Source organism: Pecten maximus, chromosome 7 (assembly GCF_902652985.1).
Source record: "Pecten maximus chromosome 7, xPecMax1.1, whole genome shotgun sequence".
NCBI lineage: Eukaryota > Metazoa > Mollusca > Bivalvia > Pectinida > Pectinidae > Pecten > Pecten maximus.
This window is the reverse complement of record NC_047021.1, coordinates 990,576-1,008,860: the sequence shown is the minus strand read 5'-3', so window position 1 is coordinate 1,008,860 and position 18,285 is coordinate 990,576. Positions and strand designations below refer to the sequence as shown.

Here is an 18,285-nt window from a genome sequence, read left to right as displayed (position 1 = left end):
GGTAATACATATTGTTTTGTGGGGTACCACACAGGTAATACATATTGTTTTGTGGGGTACCACACAGGTAATACATATTGTTTTGTGGGGTACCACACAGGTAATACATATTGTTTTGTAGGGTACCACACAGGTAATACATATTGTTTTGTAGGGTACCACACATATTGTTTTGTAGGGTACCACACATATTGTTTTGTAGGGTACCACACAGGTAATACATATTGTTTTGTAGGGTACCACACATATTGTTTTGTAGGGTACCACACAGGTAATACATATTGTTTTGTAGGGTACCACACATATTGTTTTGTAGGGTACCACACAGGTAATACATATTGTTTTGTAGGGTACCACACATATTGTTTTGTAGGGTACCACACATATTGTTTAGTAGGGTACCACACAGGTAATGAATATTGTTTTGTAGGGTACCACACATATTGTTTAGTAGGGTACCACACAGGTAATAAATATTGTTTTGTGGGGTACCACACAGGTAATACATATTGTTTTGTGGGGTACCATACAGGTAATACATATTGTTTTGTAGGGTACCACACATATTGTTTTGTAGGGTACCACACAGGTAATACATATTGTTTTGTAGGGTACCACACATATTGTTTTGTAGGGTACCACACATATTGTTTAGTAGGGTACCACACAGGTAATACATATTGTTTTGTAGGGTACCACACATATTGTTTTGTAGGGTACCACACAGGTAATAAATATTGTTTTGTGGGGTACCACACAGGTAATACATATTGTTTTGTGGGGTACCACACATATTGTTTAGTAGGGTACCACACAGGTAATAAATATTGTTTTGTGGGGTACCACACAGGTAATACATATTGTTTTGTAGGGTACCATACAGGTAATACATATTGTTTTGTAGGGTACCACACATATTGTTTTGTAGGGTACCACACATATTGTTTTGTAGGGTACCACACAGGTAATACATATTGTTTTGTAGGGTACCACACATATTGTTTTGTAGGGTACCACACATATTGTTTAGTAGGGTACCACACAGGTAATACATATTGTTTTGTGGGGTACCACACAGGTAATACATATTGTTTTGTGGGGTACCACACATATTCTTTTGTGGGGTACCACACATATTGCTTTGTAGGGTACCACACAGGTAATACATATTGTTTTGTAGGGTACCACACATATTGTTTTGTGGGGTACCACACAGGTAATACATATTGTTTTGTAGGGTACCACACAGGTAACACATATTGTTTTGTAGGGTACCACACAGGTAATACATATTGTTTTGTAGGGTACCACACAGGTAATACATATTGTTTTGTGGGGTACCACACAGGTAATACATATTGTTTTGTGGGGTACCACACAGGTAATACCTTTGTTTTGTGGGGTACCACACAGGTAATATTGTATTTGCTCAGTAATAAATCACCTTGGAAGTTAAAATATACCTGAGTTGAACCATCAGGTGAGATAAAGGTTGTGATATCTGTACACTAGTATGGATTGTGATGGTGTGAGGGTAGGATACGGAGTGTCAACACTAACTCTCGATAAAACGACGAAGAAGCCATGTAACTTAGATATAAAGCATAGTGTGTATGTAGATAGTTATCATACTCCGATCCCCTACCTCAATCGTGTTATGCTCGTCTGCATCATTTATACACTGGAGATATGTCTGTCTTTATTACTGGTGAATGTATCTTATTTCCTCCACTTTTAAACAAATCCTGTTTACCATTCATAGTGATGCATGATATATAATAGAAACAAATAAACAGATATCGATATCAAAGTCATTTCGGACCATGATAGAGATGGACAACGTCTTGGAGAAAGAAACAATGAAAGCAAATTCTCACTATAAGGCAATCGATAGAAAGATAAAGAAACTACATTGTATATGATTAAATGACAAACAATACCAAAGGTAGCTAGGATAACACCTTAATGACAAGCAATACCAAAGGTAGCTAGATAACACCTTAATGACAAGCAATACCAAAGGTAGCCGGGATAACACCTTAATGACAAACAATACCAAAGGTAGCTGGATAACACCTTAATGACAAACAATACCAAAGGTAGCCGGGATAACACCTTAATGACAAACAATACCAAAGGTAGCCGGGATAACACCTTAATGACAAACAATACCAAAGGTAGCTGGATAACACCTTAATGACAAACAATACCAAAGGCAGCTGGATAACACCTTAATGACAAACAATACCAAAGGTAGCCGGGTAACGCCTCACGAACAGCACTAGTTACGTACACTGTCGTTGAAAAGTCGGTTACCAAGGATACTTATCACATATCTGGAATATCGTTGTCTAAAAAACAAAGACTAAATACGCCCATAAAACACAATGTAACATACCAAACATTTATTACATACATAAGTGGATGTGTATCAGTCGTGTTTGGTCGTCTACTTTATAGATCGTTAAGCAACACTAGCTTTCTATGATGAATTTCTTACTTCATTTTACTTATTGACTTCCTCAATCTCGTATTAAGACAATCAAATACAAGGACGTGAGCTTGGGATCGAGAGGAAAAATAATTATGAACAACCTATTTCTGATGTGACCTTTACTGATCCTCGTTGACCTTTTAATGTAACGCCTACGTTGCCCCGTTATGACATGTGTTGACCCTGCATAGTATATGTTAATTCATTATGACATATGTTGACCATTAAGACAGATGTCGACCCTGCACAGCTGATGTTGACCCTGTATGAGATGTGTTGATACTTGTAACCACGTATAACTCTATGTTGACCCTGTATGGGGTGTGTTGACCCTGTATGAGGTGGGTTGACCCTGTATGAGGTGTGTTGACCCTGTATGAGGTGTATTGATCCTGTATGGGGTGTGTTGACTCTCTATGAGGTGTGTTGACCCTGTATGAGGTGTGTTGACCTTGTATGAGGTGTGTCGACCCTGTATGAGGTGTGTTGACCCTGTATGAGGTGTGTTGACCATGTATGAGATGTGTTGACACTGAATGAGGTGTGTTCACCCTGTTTTAGGTGTGTTAACCCTGTATGAGGTGTGTTGACCCTGTATGAGATGTGTTGACCCTGTATGAGGTGTGTTGACCCTGTATGAGGTGTGTTGACCCTGTATGAGGTGTGTTGACCCTGTATGAGGTGTGTTAACCCTGTATGAGGTGTGTTGACCCTGTATGAGATGTGTTGACCCTGTATGAGGTGTGTTGACCCTGTATTAAGTGTGTTGACCCTGTATGAGGTGTGTTGACCCTGTATGAGATGTGTTGACCCTGTATGAGGTGTGTTGACCCTGTATTGAGTGTGTTGACCCTGTATGAGGTGTGTTGACCCTGTATTAAGTGTGTTAAGCCTGTATTAAGTGTGTTGACCCTGTATGAGGTGTGTTGACCCTGTATGAGGTGTGTTGACCCTGTATGAGGTGTGTTGACCCTGTATTAAGTGTGTTGACCCTGTATGAGGTGTGTCGATACGTATTAAACAGGTATAACTCGGTGTATGTTGACCCTGTATGAGGTGTGTTGACCCTGTATGAGGTGGGTTGCACTGTATGAGGTGTGTTGACCCTGTATTAAGTGTGTTGACCCTGTATGAGGTGTGTCGATACTTATTAAACAGGTATAACTCAGTGTATGTTGACCCTGTATAAGGTGTGTTGACCCTGTATGAGGTGGGTTGACACTGTATGAGGTGTGTTAACCCTGTATGAGGTGTGTTGACCCTGTATGAGGTGTGTTGACACTGTATGAGGTGGGTTGACCCTGTATGAGGTGTGTTGACCCTGTATGAGGTGGGTTGACACTGTATGAGGTGTGTTGACCCTGTATGAGGTGGGTTGACACTGTATGAGGTGTGTTGACCCTGTATGAGGTGGGTTGACACTGTATGAGGTGGGTTGACACTGTATGAGGTGTGTTGACCCTGTATGAGGTGTGTTGACCCTATATGAGGTGTGTTGACCCTGTATGAGGTGGGTGGACACTGTATGAGGTGTGTTGACCCTGTATTAAGTGTGTTGACCCTGTATGAGGTGTGTCGATACGTATTAAACAGGTATAACTCGGTGTATGTTAACCCTGTATGAGGTGTGTTGACCCTGTATGAGGTGTGTTGACCCTGTATGAGGTGGGTTGACACTGTATGAGGTGTGTTGACACTGTATGAGGTGTGTCGATACGTATTAAACAGGTATAACTCGGTGTATGTTGACCCTGTATGAGGTGTGTTGACCCTGTATGAGGTGTGTTGACCCTGTATGAGGTGGGTTGACACTGTATGAGGTGTGTTGACCCTGTATAAGGTGTGTTGACACTGTATGAGGTGTGTTGACCCTGTATAAGGTGTGTTGACCCGGTATGAGGTGTGTTGACCCGGTATGAGGTGTGTTGACCCTGTATGAGGTATGTTGACCCTGTATGAGATGTGTTGACACTGTATGAGGTGTGTTGACCCTGTATAAGGTGTGTCGATACGTATTAAACAGGTATAACTCGGTGTACGTTGACCCTGTATGAGGTGTGTTGACACTGTATGAGGTGGGTTGACACTGTATGAGGTGTGTTGACCCTGTATGAGATGTGTTGACACTTTTTAACCACGTATATACCTATGGTCAATGTAAAAGACCCGTCTTGACCTTGATGGTCCTTTATTTTGACGTTGACCCTGTATGTTACGATTATGTGAACACGTTGCTCCTATAGGAATGTATCGACACAATGAGACAACTTGTCACTAAAGAGATTAGTTGGTATCTTACATCTACAATATCTCATAAAACTTGGTGTCCTTTATTGCATTTCTGTCAGTGTTTAACCCCAGATAAAGCTGTTCCCTATCACATGACATGCGCAGTAGACCTTTGAATATATTACGTAGGTCTTCTAAATTCAGTTGATTAAATCTAAACTGTGTTTAAGTGTAGTTAAAAGTTGGATAGTTACCAAACACAGGAATTAAGAGAGTACAGATGTCATAAATCGTGTACATGTACAGCGAGTCTCTCGGGGCAGTATCTCACCTACTTCTTAGTCTACATCTCTCGCGACATCCAATCAACCGTGGCCGTGTTGTGATGGTGGATAAATTATCAATATGTAACTTAACTATTCAACCGTATCGTGTTCTGTTAATCATTGACAGTATGATGATATTGTGTCTGGTAGTTGGATCGTTTGTTTAAATGTAAAACGAATGTTCTAGGAAGCATGTCTACATTCCGGTAGTTCGGACACCCTTTAGACGTACTTATTCTGGTAGTTCGGACACCCTTTAGACGTACTTATTCTGGTAGTTCGGATACCCTTTAGACATACTTATTCTGGTAGTTCGGATACCCTTTAGACATACTTATTCCGGTAGTTCGGACACCCTTTAGACATACTTATTCCGGTAGTTCGGACACCCTTTAGACATACTTATTCTGGTAGTTCGGACACCCTTTAGACATACTTATTCTGGTAGTTCGGATACCCTTTAGACATACTTATTCTGGTAGTTCGGACACCCTTTAGACGTACTTATTCCGGTAGTTCGGACACCCTTTAGACGTACTTATTCCGGTAGTTCGGATACCCTTTAGACATACTTATTCTGGTAGTTCGGACACCCTTTAGACGTACTTATTCTGGTAGTTCGGACACCCTTTAGACGTACTTATTCTGGTAGTTCGGACACCCTTTAGACATACTTATTCTGGTAGTTCGGATACCCTTTAGACATACTTATTCTGGTAGTTCGGACACCCTTTAGACGTACTTATTCCGGTAGTTCGGACACCCTTTAGACGTACTTATTCCGGTAGTTCGGATACCCTTTAGACATACTTATTCTGGTAGTTCGGACACCCTTTAGACGTACTTATTCTGGTAGTTCGGACACCCTTTAGACGTACTTATTCTGGTAGTTCGGACACCCTTTAGACATACTTATTCCGGTAGTTCGGACACCCTTAAGACGTACTTATTCTGGTAGTTCGGACACCCTTAAGACGTACTTATTCCGGTAGTTCGGACACCCTTTAGACATACTTATTCCGGTAGTTCGGACACCCTTAAGACGTACTTATTCTGGTAGTTCGGACACCCTTAAGACGTACTTATTCTGGTAGTTCGGACACCCTTTAGACATACTTATTCTGGTAGTTCGGACACCCTTTAGACATACTTATTCCGGTAGTTCGGACACCCTTTAGACGTACTTATTCTGGTAGTTCGGACACCCTTTAGACATACTTATTCCGGTAGTTCGGACACCCTTTAGACATACTTATTCTGGTAGTTCGGACACCCTTTAGACATACTTATTCCGGTAGTTCGGACACCCTTTAGACATCCTTATACTGGTAGTTCGGACACCCTTTAGACATACTTATACTGGTAGTTCGGACACCCTTTGACATACTTATTCTGGTAGTTCGGACACCCTTTAGACATACTTATACTGGTAGTTCGGACACCCTTTAGACATACTTATTCTGGTAGTTCGGACACCCTTTAGACGTACTTATTCTGGTAGTTCGGACACCCTTTAGACATACTTATTCTGGTAGTTCGGACACCCTTTAGACGTACTTATTCTGGTAGTTCGGACACCCTTTAGACGTACTTATTCCGGTAGTTCGGACACCCTTTAGACATCCTTATTCCGGTAGTTCGGATACCCTTTAGACATACTTATTCTGGTAGTTCGGACACCCTTTAGACATACTTATTCTGGTAGTTCGGACACCCTTTAGACGTACTTATACTGGTAGTTCGGACACCCTTTAGACATACTTATACTGGTAGTTCGGACACCCTTTAGACATACTTATACTGGTAGTTCGGACACCCTTTAGACATCCTTATTCCGGTAGTTCGGATACCCTTTAGACATACTTATTCTGGTAGTTCGGACACCCTTTAGACATACTTATACTGGTAGTTCGGACACCCTTTAGACGTACTTATTCCGGTAGTTCGGACACCCTTTAGACATCCTTATTCCGGTAGTTCGGATACCCTTTAGACATACTTATTCTGGTAGTTCGGACACCCTTTAGACATACTTATTCTGGTAGTTCGGACACCCTTTAGACATACTTATTCTGGTAGTTCGGACACCCTTTAGACATCCTTATACTGGTAGTTCGGACACCCTTTAGACATACTTATACTGGTAGTTCGGATACCCTTTAGACGTACTTATTCTGGTTGTTCGGATACCCTTTAGACGTACTTATTCTGGTAGTTCGGACACCCTTTAGACGTACTTATTCTGGTAGTTCGGACACCCTTTAGACATACTTATTCTGGTAGTTCGGACTACCCTTTAGACATACTTATTCTGGTAGTTCGGACACCCTTTAGACGTACTTATTCTGGTAGTTCGGACACCCTTTAGACATACTTATTCTGGTAGTTCGGACACCCTTTAGACGTACTTATTCTGGTAGTTCGGACACCCTTTAGACGTACTTATTCTGGTAGTTCGGACATCCCTTCAGACGTACTTAGAAAGAATTACTTCCGAGTCGACAGCCGGAACATGACCTCATCTTAAGATGCACCATATATTTGTTCGGTACGTTTCTGCCGATTCATTATGGCAAGTCAATTTATCCCGTTGTACAAGGTCTGAAATAGATGTACGGCTAGATAGGTTTCGAACGTGTCACGTCCAATCCCTCCCAGAGTGCATTGCGTCTACTAACCATGGGGGATATTGCGTCAGTCTCTGGTCAACAAGGGGAAATCACGTTTATCTTTCTTTTTTTTCGGTGGAAGTACGCGCCCTAGCACGCGCACTTTTGAAGCACATAACATTATAATGGATCGTTAGATCAATAAATATTAGGACTCGCTCCCTGTTGATCTTTGATGTTGATATTTAACTACCCAGTAAAAGTACGTTTACGCATGTGGCTGGTAGGATAGTAAACAATTTCCCTATATGCAGGACTCGCTCCTTAAACATTCAACCGACAAAATAAACCACAGGATATGGTAATTAAGGAAAGAGAACCCTTTTAGCACACGAGGTGAATGTACAACCTTAAATAAAGGTGTGTGTCCCTCAATACATGCATCCTATCCACCACATACACTACATAATATACACCGCCTACAAATCCATTCATAACGTTACACAAAACAGGCACATGCGATCGATCTGATGTTCTTGTCGCTGGTGCGTAAGGTTCTCCATTTCTGAGGTCACCTCGGGTCACGGTCAGGGTTTGGGAGTGTTGGTGGGTGTTTAACGCTTTGTACCGGGCCATGGTTAGATCAAGAAGCATGTCTTTTTGTCTGTCGGGGTACGAGAATGAGGGACGATAGTCCCTATATTGTATCGACCTTATGTATAATCTGAGTCACCGGCTTGAATAGAGATTTGTTAGTTTAATATATCGTAATATAAGCGATTCGTATCACAAATTCCGACCGTGTATTGCATTTTATCAGACGACTGATAGCCATACTAACGTGTAGTCAACGGAGGGGGTGTACGTTAAATATAACCATTCAACGACGTGTATATCTATATAGACATGACATTTGAATAACATGTAATGTATGGTAAGGTATCTAGATACGTGCTGTTGTTTATATTCGTAGTTTGCCTACACAGCTGTGTTATGTACTAAGCTCACAAAAATACTATTATATACAGTAGACCTCCTCCCCCTCCCTCGTGCTTAGTAGGTAGTAGGCCTCCCCCCCCCCCCCCCCCCCTCCCCCACACTAGGTAGGTAGTAGGCCTCCTCCCCCTCCCTCGTGCTTAGTAGGTAGTAGTCCTCCTCTCCTCCCTCATGGTAGGTAGGCAGAAACCTCCTTCCCTCCCTCACGGTAAGTAGGTAGAGAAACCTCCTTCCCTCTCTCACGCAGTAAGAAGGTAGTAGTAACACACACACACCCCCCCCCCCTTGCACTAAGAAGGTAGAATACCTCCTCCCCCTCCCCCGCGCTAGGTAGGTAGCAGACCTCCTCCCCCGCGCTACTATTGCCTCCTCCTGTTGGTACAGACGTCTACATACTTAGTATTCCAGGTAAATATACCTCGCTTATGTCATATGTTATTATCGATGACATGTGTATGAATATTGAGGTACAGTATTACAACTGTACCTACACCGTACAGTATTACAACTGTACCTACACCGTACAGTATTACAACTGTACCTACACCGTACAGTATTACAACTGTACCTACACCCCGGTACGAGAGGTACATTACAAACTGATCATCCTTTAGATTACCTGTTGTATTATTAGGACGTAACCCAAGCCTCGTCACATTGACAACAGGTAATCTTCTCTAAAAGTAATGGACATAACATTTCCCGTCATTTCTAAATGCAGCAAGCATCAGGTGTGACATTGATGTTAACGTGACAGGTAGGAAGTACCGGCCGTATTTACACATGGCTCCTGTACAGACTGTTGCTATGTATATCGATTATTATATAAAAATATCGATCGACAAAACAGTAGTAAGTAAATCGTACTTACCCGAACAGAGAATTGTGAGGACGAACCATGACTTCAGGTAAGATATGTTACTCCATAACCGAGAAGAAACACATACACACATTTTAACTCCTGCACGTCGGAAGTTCTACAAGAGAACTGGGGAGTGAGTCATATAACAGAACGTTTAATGATGAATTGAGTGGCCGCGCGGCGATATACCGGCCTGCATCCAAATCATACAGGCTACCTCACAAACCGCCCAGACTCAACTAAAAAGAATATGACAGTTGTTAGGCAAAATTGATCTGTCAGTTGTATTCTGGTCAGACAATTGTCCGCGGAGCATCGCGTGCTGCTCTTATATGTCAAATCCACACGCTCTAGTTGGTTAATGTGGTCTGAAGTATGGAACCGGCACAGCGCCAGATCCGGAGCACGAGATGGCTCTGTCGTAGATTACAAAAACTGGGAAGTTTCCCACCAATTTACCCTTTGCGTTTTTTTTATGTTTTTTACAGAAGTGTGATAGACTGTTTTGCAGATTTAAAAAGTTTCTCACTTTATCTTTAAGTTCTGGACTTCAGTACAAACATAATTAAAAACCAACAAGGAAACATTTAAATATGTGCATCAACCACTTTTCATTTCTCCTCACGCATAAAGCATAGACTTCCGGTCATATACATGTACGATCTGCAGTGCGACCCCTGTGGTAATAATACAATAATGGATGTATTCCCGAGACTGTCGTATACCCAGTGTATGTTATCATTACCTCGGGAGTTTTATAATAATACAATAATACCGAATCTTACCGTCATGTCACCTATACCGAATCTTACCGTCACCTATACCGAATCCTACCGTCATGTCACCTATACTGAATCTTACCGTCATGTCCCCTATACCGAATCCTACCGTCATGTCACCTATACCGAATCCTACCGTCATGTCACCTATACCGAATCCTACCGTCATGTCACCTATACCGAATCCTACCGTCATGTCACCTATACCGAATCCTACCGTCATGTCACCTATACCGAATCCTACCGTCATGTCACCTATACCGAATCTTACCGTCATGTCACCTATACCGAATCCTACCGTCATGTCTGCTATACCGAATCCTACCGTCATGTCACCTATACCGAATCTTACCGTCATGTCACCTATACCGAATCCTACCGTCATGTCACCTATACCGAATCCTACCGTCATGTCACCTATACCGAATCCTACCGTCATGTCACCTATACCGAATCCTACCGTCATGTCACCTATACCGAATCCTACCGTCATGTCACCTATACCGAATCCTATCGTCATGTCACCTATACCGAATCCTACCGTCATGTCACCTATACCGAATCCTATCGTCATGTCCCCTATACCGAATTCTATCGTCATGTCACCTATACCGAATCCTACCGTCATGTCACCTATACCGAATCTTACCGTCATGTCACCTTTACAGAATCCTACCGTCATGTCACCTGTACCGAATCCTACCCGAATCCTACCGTCACGTCACCTATACCGAATCATATTGTCATGTCACATATACCGAATCCTATCGTCATGTCACCTATACCGAATCCTACCGTCATGTCACCTATACCGAATCCTACCGTCATGTCACCTATACCGAATCTTACCGTCATGTCACCTATACCGAATCCTACCGTCATGTCCCCTATACCGAATCCTACCGTCATGTCACCTATACCGAATCTTACCGTCATGTCACCTATACCGAATCCTACCGTCATGTCACCTATACCGAATCCTACCGTCATGTCACCTATACCGAATCCTACCGTCATGTCACCTATACCGAATCTTACCGTCATGTCACCTATACCGAATCCTACCGTCATGTCACCTATACCGTCATGTCACCTATACCGAATCCTACCGTCATGTCACCTATACCGAATCCTACCGTCATGTCACCTATACCGAATCTTACCGTCATGTCATCTTTACAGAATCCTACCGTCATGTCACCTGTACCGAATCCTACCCGAATCCTACCGTCACGTCACCTATACCGAATCCTACCGTCATGTCACATATACAGAATCATCCTACCGTCATGTCACCTATACCGAATCCTACCGTCACGTCACCTATACCGAATCCTACCGTCATGTCACCTATACCGAATCTTACCGTCATGTCACCTATACCGAATCTTACCGTCATGTCACCTATACTGAATCCTACCGTCACGTCACCTATACCAAATCCTACCGTCATGTCACCTATACAGAATCCTACCGTCATGTCACCTATACCGAATCTTACCGTCATGTCACCTTTACAGAATCCTACCGTCATGTCACCTGTACCGAATCCTACCCGAATCCTACCGTCACGTCACCTATACCGAATCATATTGTCATGTCACATATACCGAATCCTATCGTCATGTCACCTATACCGAATCCTACCGTCATGTCACCTATACTGAATCTTACCGTCATGTCCCCTATACCGAATCCTACCGTCATGTCACCTATACCGAATCCTACCGTCATGTCACCTATACCGAATCCTACCGTCATGTCACCTATACCGAATCCTACCGTCATGTCACCTATACCGAATCCTACCGTCATGTCACCTATACCGAATCCTACCGTCATGTCACCTATACCGAATCTTACCGTCATGTCACCTATACCGAATCCTACCGTCATGTCTGCTATACCGAATCCTACCGTCATGTCACCTATACCGAATCTTACCGTCATGTCACCTATACCGAATCCTACCGTCATGTCACCTATACCGAATCCTACCGTCATGTCACCTATACCGAATCCTACCGTCATGTCACCTATACCGAATCCTACCGTCATGTCACCTATACCGAATCCTACCGTCATGTCCCCTATACCGAATCCTATCGTCATGTCACCTATACCGAATCCTACCGTCATGTCACCTTTACCGAATCCTATCGTCATGTCCCCTATACCGAATTCTATCGTCATGTCACCTATACCGAATCCTACCGTCATGTCACCTATACCGAATCTTACCGTCATGTCACCTTTACAGAATCCTACCGTCATGTCACCTGTACCGAATCCTACCCGAATCCTACCGTCACGTCACCTATACCGAATCATATTGTCATGTCACATATACCGAATCCTATCGTCATGTCACCTATACCGAATCCTACCGTCATGTCACCTATACAGAATCCTACCGTCATGTCACCTATACCGAATCTTACCGTCATGTCACCTATACCGAATCCTACCGTCATGTCACCTATACCGAATCCTACCGTCATGTCACCTATTCCGAATCTTACCGTCATGTCACCTATACCGAATCCTACCGTCATGTCACCTATGCCGAATCCTACCGTCATGTCCCCTATACCGAATCCTATCGTCATGTCACCTATACCGAATCTTACCGTCATGTCACCTATACAGAATCCTACCGTCATGTCACCTATACCGTCATGTCACCTATACCGAATCCTACCGTCATGTCACCTATACAGAATCCTACCGTCATGTCACCTATACCGAATCTTACCGTCATGTCATCTTTACAGAATCCTACCGTCATGTCACCTGTACCGAATCCTACCCGAATCCTACCGTCACGTCACCTATACCGAATCCTACCGTCATGTCACATATACAGAATCATCCTACCGTCATGTCACCTATACCGAATCCTACCGTCACGTCACCTATACCGAATCCTACCGTCATGTCACCTATACCGAATCTTACCGTCATGTCACCTATACCGAATCTTACCGTCATGTCACCTATACTGAATCCTACCGTCACGTCACCTATACCAAATCCTACCGTCATGTCACCTATACAGAATCCTACCGTCATGTCACCTATACCGAATCTTACCGTCATGTCACCTTTACAGAATCCTACCGTCATGTCACCTGTACCGAATCCTACCCGAATCCTACCGTCACGTCACCTATACCGAATCATATTGTCATGTCACATATACCGAATCCTATCGTCATGTCACCTATACCGAATCCTATCGTCATGTCACCTATACAGAATCCTACCGTCATGTCACCTATACCGAATCTTACCGTCATGTCACCTATACCGAATCCTACCGTCATGTCCCCTATACCGAATCCTACCGTCATGTCACCTATTCCGAATCTTACCGTCATGTCACCTATACCGAATCCTACCGTCATGTCACCTATGCCGAATCCTACCGTCATGTCCCCTATACCGAATCCTATCGTCATGTCACCTATACCGAATCTTACCGTCATGTCACCTATACAGAATCCTACCGTCATGTCACCTATACCGTCATGTCACCTATACCGAATCCTACCGTCATGTCACCTATACAGAATCCTACCGTCATGTCACCTATACCGAATCTTACCGTCATGTCATCTTTACAGAATCCTACCGTCATGTCACCTGTACCGAATCCTACCCGAATCCTACCGTCACGTCACCTATACCGAATCCTACCGTCATGTCACCTATACCGAATCCTACCGTCACGTCACCTATACCGAATCCTACCGTCATGTCACCTATACCGAATCTTACCGTCATGTCACCTATACCGAATCTTACCGTCATGTCACCTATACTGAATCCTACCGTCACGTCACCTATACCAAATCCTACCGTCATGTCACCTATACAGAATCCTACCGTCATGTCACCTATACCGAATCTTACCGTCATGTCACCTATACCGAATCCTACCGTCACGTCACCTATACCGAATCCTACCGTCACGTCACCTATACAGAATCCTACCGTCACGTCACCTATACCGAATCTTACCGTCATGTCACCTATACAGAATCCTACCGTCACGTCACCTATACAGAATCCTACCGTCATGTCACCTATACCGAATCTTACCGTCATGTCACCTATACCGAATCCTACCGTCATGTCACCTATACCGAATCCTACCGTCATGTCCCCTATACCGAATCTTACCGTCATGTCACCTATACCGAATCCCACCGTCATGTCACCTATACCGAATCTTACCGTCATGTCACCTATACCGAATCCCACCGTCATGTCACCTATACAGAATCCTACCGTCATGTCACCTATACCGAATCTTACCGTCATGTCATCTTTACAGAATCCTACCGTCATGTCACCTGTACCGAATCCTACCCGAATCCTACCGTCACGTCACCTATACCGAATCTTACCGTCATGTCACCTATACAGAATCCTACCGTCATGTCACCTATACCGAATCCTACCGTCATGTCACCTATACAGAATCCTACCGTCATGTCACCTATACCGAATCTTACCGTCATGTCATCTTTACAGAATCCTACCGTCATGTCACCTGTACCGAATCCTACCCGAATCCTACCGTCACGTCACCTATACCGAATCCTACCGTCATGTCACCTATACCGAATCATCCTACCGTCATGTCACCTATACCGAATCCTACCGTCACGTCACCTATACCGAATCCTACCGTCATGTCACCTATACCGAATCTTACCGTCATGTCACCTATACCGAATCTTACCGTCATGTCACCTATACTGAATCCTACCGTCACGTCACCTATACCAAATCCTACCGTCATGTCACCTATACATAATCCTACCGTCATGTCACCTATACCGAATCTTACCGTCATGTCACCTATACCGAATCCTACCGTCACGTCACCTATACCGAATCCTACCGTCACGTCACCTATACAGAATCCTACCGTCACGTCACCTATACCGAATCTTACCGTCATGTCACCTATACAGAATCCTACCGTCACGTCACCTATACAGAATCCTACCGTCATGTCACCTATACAGAATCCTATCGTCATGTCACCTATACCGAATCTTACCGTCATGTCACCTATACCGAATCCTACCGTCATGTCACCTATACCGAATCCTACCGTCATGTCCCCTATACCTAATCTTACCGTCATGTCACCTATACCGAATCCCACCGTCATGTCACCTATACCGAATCTTACCGTCATGTCACCTATACCGAATCCCACCGTCATGTCACCTATACCGAATCTTACCGTCATGTCACCTATACCGAATATCCTACCGTCATGTCACATATACCGATCTTACCGTCATGTCACCTATACCGAATATCCTACCGTCATGTCACATATACCGATCTTACCGTCATGTCACCTATACCGAATCTTACCGTCATGTCACCTATACCGAATCTTACCGTCATGTCACCTTTACCGAATCTTACCGTCATGTCACCTATACCGAATCTTACCGTCATGTCATCTTTACCGAATCTTACCGTCATGTCACCTATACCGAATCCTACCGTCATGTCACCTATACCGAATCCTACCGTCATGTCACCTATACCGAATCTTACCGTCACCTATACCGAATCCTACTGCCATGTCACCTATACTGAATCCTACCGTCATGTCACCTATACCGAATCCTACCGTCATGTCACCTATACCGAATCTTACCGTCATGTCACCTATACCGAATCCTACCGCCATGTCACCTATACTGAATCCTACCTTCATATTGTCATGATAAGTGGTGATGTGATGTTGACAAACTTGGCAACTGATGTCATGTTGACAGTATACAGTTATCAAATGGGTATGAGGGTGATAGTGATTTTGTCATCCCCCGAAGCAACAACTGTTGCACGAGGGCTTTAGCCCGAGGGCAACCGTTGTTGATGAGGGGCTGAAAAAATTACTATTGCCGAATTACCCCATTTGATAACTGTTTTATTATACCTTTACGGTTTTTTTTTCTCTATAGGCTTATATATGTTTGTGCTGGCATGAGAATCTGCTAGATAGTCCTCCACTAACTTGACAGACGTTTGTATGACCCTGTTAGTGTTTTGGCTATCTCTGTCCGTTAATAATGACTCGATCTCTACGTCTGTGGTGTTTTGAAAACGTGTGTGTTGATCCGTGTTTGACAGTTTCGTGAGAGAAAACAAAATGTTAGGCTACCGTCTGCAACAACAAATAATCTGTGTCAATTAAGCGCTTGCATGTCGTTTTGTCTTTCAAACGTTCTGACGACGTTACAGCAGGGGTGTGACAGTTCGCCGTGTGACAGTTTGCCATGTGACAGTTTTTTCGAACTGTCACACGATGTGATAGTCATGGAAACACATGCGCAATCCTCTCGAGGCTAATAGTCAAATTATCACATTACTTTTATATGTAGAAAAAAACGTAAAGGTATAATAATCTATAATAGGTGATGTGATGTTGACAGGCCTGACTATGTGATGTCATGTTGACAGTATATAATTGATGATGTGATGTTGACAAACTGACTATGTGATGTCATGTTGACAGTATATAATTGATGATGTGATGTTGACAGGCCTGACGATGTGATGTCATGTTGACAGGCTTGACTATGTGATGTCATGTTGACAGTATATAATTGATGATGTGATGTTGACAGGCCTGACTATGTGATGTCATGTTGACTGTCTATAATTGGTGATGTGATGTTGACAGGCCTGACTATGTGATGTCATGTTGACAGGCTTGACTATGTGATGTCATGTTGACAGGCTTGACTATGTGATGTCATGTTGACAGTATATAATTGATGATGTGATGTTGACAAACTGACTATGTGATGTCATGTTGACAGGCTTGACTATGTGATGTCATGTTGACAGTATATAATTGATGATGTGATGTTGACAGGCCTGACTATGTGATGTCATGTTGACAGTCTATAATACTAGTAGGTGACGTGGTGTCGACAGCCTGATTACTTGGAATTAGATGTATACGGAGATTGTTCAATTGTTTGATTTCCGATGTGTTAGTGTCGAAAGTAGGTATAAAGGCGATATAACAGAAATATACTAACAATGGGTCATTAGAAATTTTGTTGTTTTTGATTGTTTCTGACATCTTTGATGATAAACAAATTTTAAACTTATTTAAACATATTGAAAGGCAAACGATTTGATACTAAAGGCCGATATCTTCTGATTAGAATGGTTTCCTGTCCATTCAGATTCTAGTTAGCATCATGCATCAATCTAGAGGCATTCCGATGAAAGGTTTACCCCAAGACAAACCAACTGCGCATTTACATGACGGAATGCACGTGAACCAGAAGTGTCCATTCGTGACAATCTGCCAAAATGATGTTTACTTATCGTATAATTTCTATCATGAAATCGTTCAACAACAATTTTGTGTATAATTGTGAGGATGAGAATATCTTGATCAATTACACCAGATCGCCAGCACCCAATCCGAAACCTGGTAAATTGGCATCACATGACATATGTAAACTGCGTAGAAGATATTGCGAAATTCTCTCGTGTAGTTCGTAACGAATTACTCAGGTTTCAGAAAAACTTAAAAAAGGGAAATATTTCATTATAAAATGTTTTGTTGTTTTTCTTTTCTCTCTCTCTCTCTCTCTCTTTAATTTTTAGTTTAATTTTTTCGCTCTTTTTATATTTTGTTTTATCCATTTGCATGTGTTTTATTATTGTTTAACTTTAAATTGTTTCTGTTCATAATTACCATTTAGATTCTTTTATTTTAGACAGCCGTTTGTTTTGACTGCGTAGTGGTAAAACGGAAGTAGTAATTTGAGATACAATGACCATTAGACATTGTACAGATTTATCCTGTGTTCTTATTGTTACCGGGGTTTTTTGTCGTCATTTCCCGTACGTTGCTAATCATCGTGGAGGACAAATCTAAATTGTATTTAGCCAGAAATAACAATGTTCCGACCACATTAAAGTGACCACT

General features: G+C 42.7%; 1 protein-coding gene across 3 annotated transcripts in view; it reads right to left on the bottom strand.

Moving 5' to 3' along the window:
- LOC117331277 overlaps positions 1 to 9,863 on the bottom strand; it is an 85,036-nt gene extending 75,173 nt beyond the window's left edge. For all 3 annotated transcript variants that reach the window (XR_004533454.1, XR_004533455.1, XM_033889883.1), the window contains exon 1: positions 9,526 to 9,863. Coding sequence is in view for 1 of the 3 variants with exons in the window: in XM_033889883.1 (XP_033745774.1) it covers positions 9,526 to 9,607 (82 nt within the window). In the remaining 2 variants the exon portion in view is untranslated. The remainder of the gene's footprint in view (positions 1 to 9,525) is intronic.
- Positions 9,864 to 18,285: the final 8,422 nt, after the last annotated feature.